General features: G+C 52.4%; 1 protein-coding gene across 1 annotated transcript in view; it reads right to left on the reverse strand.

Annotated features, from left to right (window-relative positions):
* Nucleotides 1-12290, reverse strand: part of SLC4A3 (solute carrier family 4 (anion exchanger), member 3) — a 27570-nt gene that overhangs the window by 9766 nt on the left and 5514 nt on the right. The window contains exons 4-11 of the mRNA XM_010140413.1: nt 11683-11825; nt 10902-11113; nt 5128-5279; nt 4302-4482; nt 3613-3748; nt 3345-3519; nt 2855-2951; nt 910-1094 (exon numbers count right to left, since the gene is read on the reverse strand). Of these exons, the coding sequence (XP_010138715.1) occupies nt 910-1094; nt 2855-2951; nt 3345-3519; nt 3613-3748; nt 4302-4482; nt 5128-5279; nt 10902-11113; nt 11683-11825 (1281 nt within the window). The remainder of the gene's footprint in view (nt 1-909; nt 1095-2854; nt 2952-3344; nt 3520-3612; nt 3749-4301; nt 4483-5127; nt 5280-10901; nt 11114-11682; nt 11826-12290) is intronic.

Below are 12290 nucleotides of genomic sequence, written 5' to 3' on the forward strand. Positions count from 1 at the left end.
CTCTTCCAGCAACAGAGAAGCAGAGGCTCAAATCAGCGAGATCAGCCCACAAACGCGGTGCTGAACCTGGCATATGGCACCTCAGCTAAAACACACGGTCTCAGCTGAGCCCTGTGCAGCTCCAGGGAAGGGATCTTTCAGCTGGGAGCTCTTGTTGCCCACAACCCACCTGCTCTGAGTGGACCTTTTAGTCCCCACTTCAAGTGCAGCTGTGCTCTGGAGGCAAAACAGGCAGGTTACTCAGTTATAGTTACATGACACCAGCCAGCAGGACCCTGTGAACCTTTGATTCTCCTGTCCTGGATGCATGCAGCAGATGCTCAGATTGTCTCTTCTTTGTCTTTAGCTCCTTAACAGGATAGTGAATTTCACTTTCCTGCCATCTAGCCAGATGGGGAACTTTTAGTAGTCCACATGCTTGGCAGAAAAACCTTCCTGCTTCCTCATCTCTCCTTCTGCATGGATGCCCCAGCCTTGAGACTCAGTAGAAAACTTCATCCGAACACCTTCAAACAGTTCCCAGGCATTGCTGGGTCTTCTTGTCAGTGTGGCCTGGGCCAGGCATCGTGGTCACAAGCACTGCCCAGCCTTCCCTCCTCTGTTTGTGAAATGTCAGCTGAACACAACTCCTCTAACCTCGGGCAGTGCTTTGCTCCTGCTTTTACATACAGCCCCTTTCTTCAACCAGCCTAGCACTCTCTGTCCCAGCCAAGTGTCTGGCTTACTCTTTCCTCGATAGTGGAGCATCCTACCTTGGCTGAGCCAGGTTCAGCTCTTAAAAATCCCAGGTGCTCACACCTGCCTGGGCCTTTCACAGCATCTCTCAGCACTCTCGTCCTGGGACTGACTTCTGAGGAGCTACCGAAGCTCCCTTGCTTGTGCCAGCATCACCGTCAGTCGGCTCCTCACCTTGTCAGACATGAGGGTGGAGATTGAACGGCCAATTTCATGGTAGTCCATGTTGGCCTGGCTCGGTCCCAGCAGCACAAAGATGAATCTGACAGGAATTGGGACCTCCAAGACAGATTCCAGAAAGACGGCCTCATTTAGTCGGACAAAGGCCATAGTTGGCTGCTCCAGGAACTGCACACAACCTACCAGGAGGCAATGTTTTGAGCAGAGTTAATCATTGAGGAGAGCTGTACCGGGCTGCCTTTAACAGTGGAAACAGGGATTTCAGGGGCTCCCACAAGCCCAGCAGTCCTGCACTTGTCTCCAGACCACTGATACTGCATCGAGCTTCGTGCCAAGGACTGCTCCAAGTCCCCTGTTCACTGCTCATTCCCAAGCAGTGCTACTTTCTCTAGCTTCCCAGTTAGCCCTTTCTCAACCACTTTCAGATGGGCTCTACTGACACTACAAGGGGCTAATTTTAAATTGGAAGGATGTTTTCCACTAAGCCATTGCCTTACGGAAGGAAGTCTCTTACATGTTACTTTTATCAAACAAACTTCTAATCTCATCAAAGACTGAAATCAGGTTTGCTTGATATGACCTATTTCCCTCACTGCTTGGCAATAATTACATTCTTATTCTTTAGCTTTTTATTAATTGAATCCTATATTAGCTCTACCATTATGTTGGCCAGGAAGGATGTCAGGTTAAACAACCTATAGGTACTGGGTCACTGTCCTTCCCTCCCTGAGCACTGATGCTGTGAGCTTTCTTTTGTTTTTCTCGTATGTTCCCTGCATTCTAAAGACTTTTTTTTTCCAGATGAAAATGAGCCAGTTCTCTAAAGACTCATAGGTGCAGACTGCACAGCTTGTTTTACAATGTCCACTCTCATCAATGCTTGACAGCCTTCTTGGTTCCTAACAGACTGGGAAGTACTTCTGCGTCCCCTGGCACACCAGCTGCTTCCTTCCCATACCGAACACAAATGTTTATTGAATACTTGTCTTTCTCTGGCATTATTACTGATCTTTCTGCCACAGGCGCCCAGCAAACAGCTGTGTTCTGTGTTGGACTGGCAAATCTGGACCATCTGAGTGCCCAAGTGAACCCCAAGACAGAGCCTTTCCTCAGAAATGGCCAGTGTTTAGATATCTGAGTATTCAAAGTATGTTCATGAAGTTGATTTGGGCTCACCATGGTTAAATATCAGCTTGGCTGAGGCACCAAGCCTCTTTGCCTGAGATTTCATCTACTGGGTAGCCAATGACATTTACTTTGCTTGTAGCATAGCCACGTTTGCTGAGGTGTTAAAGCCAGCAAAGTGATGAGGAGGGCTATGCTTCTGGTCAGAAGGCACCAAGCCCGCTGATGCTTGAGCCTGACTGCCCACAGCCGCCTTCTCCTGGCAGCACTATGGCTGATACCAGAGACCTTGCCATCAGCCAGGCCCTGCTTCCATAAATTCAAAGCTCCCCGGCACGCACAACCAACACTGGCCAGGGTCAGGGCCCAGCTGCTGGCGAGGTGCAGAAAGGCCAGGTAGAGGGCAGCAATGGTTGCAGGACAGCGTGAGGCTCAACAGCGGTCCGTGCCTGGCCATCAGTCCCTTGGGGACCGCTTACCCACTTCTGAGCTGCAAAATGGGATGTGCTGGTGAGCATGGTGGGACTTCCTCCTCTAAGCTGGGCCCCAGCTCCCAGCAGCAGCGTCTATCATCCTCTTTCTTAATTTAGGAGAAGAACTACTCTGGCACCCCATTCATTTACCATACACAAAAAACCCCCATACACCACCAGCAAAGGAGAGAGCGTAAAGGCTCCCTGCCCAGCTGAACTTCAGAAACAAGTACCAGATGACCCAGTAATCCTCACGAGGGAGGGCACAGACACCTGGGGCCAGACCAGGACCTGCACTAATCTCGATTAGCACCAGGGGGACTCTACATGCCACCTCTTACCCACGAGGACCACTGTGGCCTCTGCATCTTCAGGGATCTTCTCCATCAGCTTTACGTATTTGCGGTGACCCTCAGAGTTATGGAGATGAGGGGTTTTCTGCCAGAGAAAAATACAGACAAGTAAGGACAAAGTCCCCATGTCTCCACCTCCCTACATGTGCTGGTATGTCTGCAGCTGGGCTTGCCTCAGCAGCATGCCTGATATCCTGCTTCACAGGCAAAGTGTCCTCACAGCAAAGGCCACCCTGCAAGTGCCACTGCATGCTCAGACAGACATTTGCATACACTGTGAGGCTAAAATTACCTCCCAAAATTGTAATGCAGTGACCTGATTTCCAGCACTCCAGGTGAGCCAGGGAACCTCAGCCCTTGCAAGCACAAGGTACCCTCATGAAGAGGCCCACAGGTGGGTGCCAAGGGTCACTGCCAGCCAACAATTGTCCCCAGAGTGTGGAAAAAGAAGCAGTAACCCCCTCCATGTCACCCTCACCTCCTTGCACTCGGTCTCATTGGCCTTGGGGTCCGCCATCTCAATGCGCTCTTCCCCCATGAGAGGCACACAGGTATCAATGGTGTGGTTGTGGTGGTGGTTCCCCACGATGGAGTTCATGCTGGAGCTGGAATGGTTCCTCGGGAAGAAGCCCTCTTTCTCATCATTGGGGTGGCTGAGGAGGAGAGTGGTGGCCATGAGGGTTCCCATCTCCCTTGCTACCTGGGGCTCACAGAGCCATGACAGCCTTCAGCCACATGCCACCCACCTGTGCTTCAGCAGCAGGGCACGCAGCACATTGGCTCGGTCTTCTGCTCTGATCTGGTCAGAAATGATCATCGTCTCCACCATGAGGTGAGCAATGCCAGGCAGAGTGGTCTGCTCCAGGTCAAGGAGGACAGCGCCTGCCAGTAGGAGGAAAAGAGCCCTGCTCCTAGTGTGCAATGCTCCCTGCCACATGCACACTCTGGGGACACAGCTGTCCCACCAGCAGCCAGGCTGCAACTGGGGTATAGATTCTCTCAGCTGAGAAATGCCCCAACTCCAAGTGTCCCATGTCCTCTGTGTAAATCCCTGTTCTGAGAGAACTCAAAAGCTTCAAGATGCACTGGTAGCTCTGGTACATCACTCTCATTTTGGTCTCCCACTCTGACCAAACTTGCCTTTTCACACCAAAGATGGGTCCAAGACCTGCTGGCTCAGGCACAGCTGGCCATTGCAGCTGCCTTGTACCTGAGAGCAGTAAAGCAGAACAAGGAACGAACTGAGGCACCCCTGGGCTAGTGCAAACCCTGGCAAACAGGCTGCAGGATGGTCTGTCTCCACAGACCCTGCATGGATCCTGGACACAGACACTGCTGACATGTCTACAGAGAGGAGCCAAATAGAAACAGAAGTTGTCCAGCAAAACCTGCCCCAGAGCAAGACACAAACCCTGGCCTGTGGTTCCTGACTTACCATGGGCAATCGTCTTCCTGAGCTCCAGCAAGCTGCGGAAGGACAGTGAAGCCACATGGGGTTTCCCCCACCTTGCTGTGTCCTCCTCCACATCCTCCTCAAACTTGATCCAGCGGGCCGTCTCCCTCCAGTGCATCTCCTGGTTCTTATCCACCACCAGCTCATTCAGCTCCACAAATACCTAGTGTGAATTACAGCAAGGGCATGAGACTTCTCCTGATGCTTTCCCTGATGCACACAGCTCTATCAGCAATACGCAGAAAGCCCCAGGTTTGTTCTCAAGGTATCACTTGGTCTAAAGTGCTGCCTCAGCAAGCCTGCCTTAGTTAACCACAGCAAACAGAAGCAGCCAGGACAAGTATCACCGGCAGCATGGCAGGAGCTCCCATCAGCACATGGAGCACCAGAAAGCTCCGAGTTAGATTCATGGGCAGAGAAGAGAGAACGATGCAATGCTGCATGCCTTCCTACCGAACTGTTACAATTTTGTCCTCTGCCTCCTCCTTGATTTCCTCCAAAACTTCCCACACTTACCAGAGACGGTGACGTTACTGTGCTGCCCACTTCCACAACAGCGCTACCATTTCTGTGATTTTCTAACACCTTTCCTAAGGTCAAATCTTTGTGATTTCAGAGAAATCTCTCCTTCGATTGAAAAAAGTGTGTTTTTAGCCCTCATGATAATGGGTGAGAGCTCGAAATGTCACCCTGAAGGTCATGTAAAGAATTAACCGTATTGAAACCACACTTATCTCTTCATAAAGCTCCTGTTTCTAGTCCTGATTTATGGCTTCTGAACAAGTGTGGGAGGACAGCACATGCATACCTCATGGGGCTTTCTATCCAACTTCTTCTTCTTCTTCTTTTTCTTGACAGATGGAGTTGATGCTAATTTTTTGCTTGTCCTGGTGATCTGACTCCGAGATGGTTTTTTCATCAGATGCCTCCTCACACCAGGGTTATCTTCAAAACGGTGGCCTGAAGACATGGGAAAGGAAAAAATACCACCAGTCTGCCTAGTGGAAACAGTCTGGTAGGGAAACGCATGCGAGCCCACCCTTGTCTCAGTAGCTTATGCTAGCAAAGGCCTGGCAGCTGAAGCACACATCATCATCCTCCAGCCCTTTGAAGATCCTTCCTGCCTATCAGCTCTTCCAGACATCTGCAAACTAATTCCTTCAAGAAGGCAGCATCTTTCCAGGCTGTGCATACACTGGAGCATAATTGCAAAAGCTTTTATTCATGGTACCCAAATAAGTGCTCAAAGAAAAGCAACCTGAAGGCTTGCCTGCCCAGCTCTGCATCCAGATAGCACAGGCAGGCACCTGGCTAGGGCTCATTTCTCCCACTGGAGGAAAGCCTGGTGCTCAGTAAGCATAAAGGGCAGAGAAGGGGAAGGATATTTAACTGCTGGTCTGGGAGACTCATGGAAATATCAATGACTGTTTTATTTAATTGTGCAATGAGACTGTAGGATAACAGCACAGACCAGGGCTGGCACTGAGGCTGGGCAGTTAACTCCAGCTATCACTGTTTCTAGATGATCCGCAGTGCCGCTGTAATGCCCTCTGAAAGGTCTGCATTACAGAGTTCAGCTGGCTGAATCAAAGACTCCCCGAAGCTTCCAGAGAGGCTGTTGAGGCTGCATTACAGACCCACCACCAAGCTACCAGTACTGTTGGTTAGCCAGCATCCACCAAAACCTGGCCACAACCATGCCAGCCCCTTCTGCAATCTGAGAGAAACAGCACCTGGGCAAGAGCTATAGAGAGTAGTTTCCCTGCATACTACCCAGAGACAGCAAGTGTATCTTCCTGAGCACAGACAACTAATGGGGATGGAGAAAGACATCAGTTCTCCTGGAGGAGCCTGGCTCCAGGATGGGCAGGCTCCCTCGGGTAGATCATGGAGTCAGGGGTTTGGCTCAGCTTCAGATCATCAAGGCTTGCTGGCCCTACTTGTAAGGTAAAGTCAAGGTCTTCTCCCTGGGGTCCAGGGGCAGGTCTCTGTTGGCTGGGATGAACGTCTAGTCTCCACACACCTTTCTGCACTTAAGCTTCAAGACCTGAGGCTGTCAGGGCATGAGAGGTAGCAAAAACCACTGGGTTTGAAGGACAAGTGATGTTGCAGGAAACTACTCGTGCATCTCTGGCATGGAAAGACACACCCAGCATCCAGCCAGGCATAGCATGGCCTTGCTCCTTGGAAATCTGGGTCACTAAATTAAATATAAAATTAATCAATACTGAGCCTCAGGACTTTTTCCCCCATTGGCTGCCCTGCTGATACACGTCCTGCTGACGGCTGGACTCCTCCCTGCTCCACTTACTGCAATGCAATGTCGATATGAGCCAGTAACTGCCCATCACTACAAACGTTGCTGGGAGCTAAGCACGTGTGTGGCTTCCTCAGACTTTTGCATGGATTTCTCACTTCCTGCGTGGAGGCAACCACTTCGCTGCACTTGGTGGGGGCTCATGATAAAACTAACAGTCCACCAGGCTGATGATCTTGGTATCTGGCAGCTTTGCTCCAATCCCTGCAGCTTCTGATTCCCCCAAGCACTCTGAGACCCATTCTCACCATGTCCCTGAAAGACCAGGGACAGAGGACGCTCTACCCAGCAAGACAGAGTGCTCACCTAGAGCACAGCAAACCTCCCCCATGGCGGCGACAACCTGCTATGCAGTGCTCTTCAGCAACAGCCCTAGAGAGCACATGCAGGCGTTCACTCTCAGCCACCAAATGGCTGGAGGACAGATAAACTGAAAAGAGCCAAGTTTCCTGCCATCATCTCCAGTGACTCCCACACTCGCTGACAGGGACAGGAGCTGGAGTTCTGCAGCCTCAGAGTGAGCCAGTGAAGTCACACTTCCAGAACCCTACAGCAGAAAGGAATGATCAACTTTGCTGCTCTCCCTTGGCAGTGCATGTGGTCACTGAGATGCCAGCTGGAGAGACAACTCACAGGAGCAGGATAGACACGTGGGCTTAATTTAGGAAGAGGCCACTGGCTTTGGGAGTCCCATGCAGAGCCCAGCTGAGGTGCTCCAGGCTGCTCTAGTGAGTCTTTCTGTGCCCTGTCAGGTTGTTGCTTCCACCAAATGAAAGCCAGTCAAGTGAGTAGCTAAGTCTGGGGTCCTTACTAAGAAGAGCATCTTGGACTGAGACCAACGGATGATGTGCCCAGGGCATAGCTCTGCCCTCCTTGTCTGAAGCCATACTCCCCAGAGTGAGATGAAGCAGCTGTACCTTCTCTCCAGTGCTACACAGAAGAGCGTAAGCCAGTGACAATGTCTGAGGACAGAGAGTGATTGCTATGGGTGCTCCATGACAACAAACTGGTATGTCACCCTCCCACTACAGTCTCCTCTAGAAGACCTTCTTGCCATATTAGCTTCCACATTCAGATTTCTTGGGATGACCAAGTTCCTTTTCCATCAGCTTAAATCTGAAGATGACAAATACAACTTTGCACTGGTTGAAGTCTTCCCCCAGAGTGCCTGGGCTAGTCAGTCCAACTCAGTGGGTGATTGCCTTCCAATCATGTGTTAGCTCCTGCTTCCCTCCTTTCATTACCCTCTATCCACAAGCAGGAAGCCCAGAAAGAGGGATCACAGTATTTGTATCAGTACTAGGGAGCAACTTGCTAGCCCATCATCGCAGGGATGGTGCACACTTCCCGTGTACTCCAAAGGTTATGTTATAGCAAGACAAAAGAGATTGAAACCCCATCTCTTGGAATATTTTAAATCAGACTAAACAAAATGATAATCAATACACGGTAAGTCACAACCCCATGCTGGCTTCTGGGAAAAGCTACTGCCCTGCTCTGTGCAGAGCCCAAGTGTCTCCTGGCTGATGCCGAGTTCAATATGACAGGGGCAGCTGGACCCTAGCTCATCCCTACTGCCATCCAGGTGTCCCTACACAGCCCTGCCCATGCTCTGAACACGGAAAGCATTGCAAGGAGACCAGCTCAGATCCAACAAGGACTGTTTTGCTCAATAGCTATTAAATTCCCCCTGGATCTGAGTTGGTCCTCGAAGAGGTACTGCCATGGCGTAAATAGGTGGGCAAGTGGCACTGGCTGGATGTGAGCTGGCTCTGCACAGAACTGACTCTGGTGTCTCTGCCACCCCTGCCTCTGCCACATTTCTCTGCAGTACTAATTTACAGTGTGGATTCATTGTACAGAAATAATTAAAGAGTTGACTGTACAGCACACCCTATTTCAAGCACCTACACTATGAGCTGTAGCAATCAATGAAAGTGTTAACTGCCAGCAAGCCAAATTTCCCTACTTTAAAAGCGGTGCATACCACACCTCGCAGAAGCGATCTGCCCCTTCTACCTTCCCACGAACCGCCATCCTTTCCCGGGTGAACTTGGGGCAATTTGTCACACTTGTAATGTACAGTTTGCTCAGCTCATGGCGGCTGATGGAGCCAGTTTATTCTAGGTTTCTATTTTGAACTTTCCTGTTATTATACTATCAATTTACAGTAACAAGTAGCAGACTCAGCCAGAAGCAAATCCCCACTTGCTGGTCCCTGCAGAAGCTCGACATTTCTAGTCTAGTTCTAGGCTAGTTCTGGGACCACATCACCTTCCCGTGTGCAATAAAATTCCTTGAAAAATTAACACACAATCTGGATGAGGACTCTTGGGCAACCGCCACAGAGCTATGGCTATGAACAGTGACACACAAAGCCACCTTTTCACTGTGAGTTACCGTCTGCCAAGGAAGGACCACCTGCGCAAGGTGGGAGCAAGGCTCCAGCTTCTGTGTGGTCCATGGGGTGGCTCAGAACACAAAGATGTTCTTTGCTCTTGGGATTCCTATTCTCTCCTTTCCTGCTTTTCACACTCTGGCTCCCTTCCTCTCTTTCCCCTTCGAGGCATCCCAGCCTGTCACTACCCAGTTTCACAGCCATGCTCAAGCCTGCAGACATGGGGACTAGGTTATTTTTCCCTCCGGGCATTAGGGTACAGTGCAGAGCTGAGAACCTGACACCCACCTCTGCTGTCAGATCCACAGCTCGGCTCAAATTCCAGCAAACAAAGCAGCAGCACACTGTCACCTTGTGCCACAGATGGAAGGGGAACGTCTCTGTCCTTACACATACACCAGAGCTTTTTCTCTGGCCACAGCATGGGCTACATCCTGATAAGCACAAACAGCAATATGCAGCTGTCTCTGGAGCTGCGAGTGAGACACACACAGGGAAGCCACTCAGCACAACAACACAGACCTGTACAAAGACCTCAGGCAGACACACAGACACCAGGCAGTTCCCCTGGTGACCCCAGGCACACAGTGGGGCAGACCATACTTCCTCTAAACCACAAGACCAACCTGACACAGAGAAGGTGCTGACAGAAAACACAGGGTGGGGGACACACACTTTAGCTGGGGGCTCTGATCTATAGCTGCAAGCGTGGGGTCACTGCTCCAGTACTTACAGGTGGGCTCCCCGCCTGGGTAGCCCAGATGGTTTCTGATGGCCTCCCATAAATCATAGTCTTCAAAATTGAAGGCAAATTCATCAAAGTCTTCATAGCCAAGTGAGTTGCGAATACGGGTGCTCACCGCTACCTCCGGGCTGCTGCCCCCTTCTGATTCCTTCGCTGCCTCCTCTCTCTCTTGAAGTGTTGTCATTTTGTCCTTGTGAAGGTCAGGGGTCAGGTGCCATGAGCCACTCACCTTCAGAGGAGGGGCTGGGGCAGCCGGGCTGATGTGTGGGAAGCAAGCTGCCCCGCTGGGGGGATTCACCGCAGCCCCGGAGCCAGCCCCTGTGCCTTGCTCTCCTCCTCACAGGGCATGAAGGTGCTGGCTGCAGCAGCCCCTGGGACTGACGAGGTCCCAGAAAGGTTGGCTCCACCCAGAGATGCTTCCTGGGGGGCTTCCCCACCAGCTCCCAGCTCCTTAGGAGCCAAGTCCTCAGGGTCTTGTGCCAGATGCCCAGGCATGCAGAGCCCGTGGCCCGGAGACAGCCAGGCTGTGTGTGCAGCACTGCTTCTCTCCCTCGCTCTCCTCTGGTGTCTCCCTCCCTCTCCAGCCTGCAGAGCAACCTATTGAATTCTCCATGTCCTCGGGCCCGGAGCATGCATTTCCATGACGTCTCTTCTGCCTGTCCTCACGCCACGCACAGGGGCAGTCCCCTTCTGAGGTGCTCTGGAGGAGGCAGCTGCCTCTCTGCCAGGAGAGCGGAGGAGAGGCTCCTCACCACAGGTTTTCTGTGATGCCAGAGCTGGCGTGTCACACATAGGGCTGATCGCTGGGAAAGTGTGTCAGGAGATGAGAGCTGGGTCTCAGGGAAATGCAGGGAGCCCTGAACCAGAGAGGGCAGTGGGGCAAGTGGAGGAGCGAGCAACCGTGGGATGAGTGTGAGTGAAAACATGGGGACTGGTGCTGTGGACATCACAAAGCTGACAGACAGGAACTAGGGCTGGAAAAGCAGGGGCTGGGGGACAGGGAGGTGGGGACCAGGTCCTGCAGCAGGCTGACCATGCCTGGAGCTGCTAGTGAAGAGGGAAAAGCAGGGAGAAGCAAAGGAAACATGCACCAGTAACACAGGTAGTGTCGCAAAGCCTCACTTTTCATGCCGTCCAAGTCAGCGGATGCCAGCATCTGGGCCTCAGCCTCGTCTGTGGGGACGCGCTGGTATGCCGCACTCTCCAGCGTGGTCATGCTGCCAATGCACATTCTCTCCTTCAAGTCATAGGTAACACGTTGCCCACTTGCCACCTGGCCCCAGGGCTTGCGCTTCTCCCATCCACGAGACAGACATTCCCTAGGTCCAGGGAGGCTGGAGGAAAGAAAGAGCAAACGGTGAATGAGGATGGGCACTAGCCTATCATGGGCTGAGCTCCCTTGGTTCAGCCCTGGCCAGCAAGTTCCAGAGAAGGAGCAGAGCCAGAAGTCATCTATCCCAAACCCTAAAGGTTGCCCCTCCTGCTCCTCCACTCCCCCACCACAGAGTGGGATCAGCCTGTGGTCAGTGTTGGGGACCCACCTCTGAGTCAATGGTTTCATGGTCCCCGACCCAGCCGAGCTTGCTGTGGCTTCCCAGCCTGCAGGTGAGCACGACAGCGCAAGCTAGCTGGGAGGCAGGGTCCTCTAGGTATGCAGACCAGTGCCTCCAAACGTGCACCCTGGGGAGCCCACAGACCCAAGGTGGTTGCAGGAGTCCCAGGGAGAGACTGATGCACTGGAGAGCAGCTGTGTTGCTCACAGTCACTCTCCCTCTGAGCCCCATGTTCCCTCTGGCTCAGCAAGCAAGTTCAGGCTGGGTACAGCCACTATCCTCATGGACAGGGTCTGTGCAGCAACATGGAGCCAGGGAGAGTGGCGGGCAGCTCAGCACTGCTCACCTACCTGCGGAGGGAGGCAGGGCCCTTGTCCTGCAGCCGGTCAGCGAAGCGTGGCATGGGGGACAGGATGCCACATTCCTCCTCCACGTGAAACTGTGCAGGGGCCAGAGTGCTGCTGGACTCCTCCTCATCACTGCCGATGGTGAACTGCAGAGACAACAGTCCTAACAGCACGATCTGGGGCAGACAGCCTTTACCCCAGTCCCTAGCACACTGATCCTCCCCATGTCCCCACCTCCTAAAACAGGCCACACCAACTTCCCCCACGTGTCCCACACCCTGGGACTGGCCATATTGAGACCGCCCCCCCCACCCCACCATATCCTATACACCCTAAAAGCAGACACATTGATCTTACCCCATGGGTCTTACACCCCCAAAATGGTCATACACACCCTCCCCAACACCCACCCCAAGCAATGGCCTATCATTGTCCTCCAGTGCCCATCTCTGCTAGGCACGGACAAAACCACTCTTCCCACAGTATTACACAGCTGTAACCTCTTCCCTCTGAGCAGCGCGCTCCCATGGCCATACACCCTGGCACCCTCCCAGCATCGACCCTCCCTCCACCTCCCACCAGCCTCTGCGCTCCATCCAGGTAGGGATGCC

The sequence above is a fragment of the Buceros rhinoceros genome, unplaced genomic scaffold, assembly GCF_000710305.1.
Source record: "Buceros rhinoceros silvestris isolate BGI_N320 unplaced genomic scaffold, ASM71030v1 scaffold37667, whole genome shotgun sequence".
Taxonomy (NCBI): domain Eukaryota; kingdom Metazoa; phylum Chordata; class Aves; order Bucerotiformes; family Bucerotidae; genus Buceros; species Buceros rhinoceros.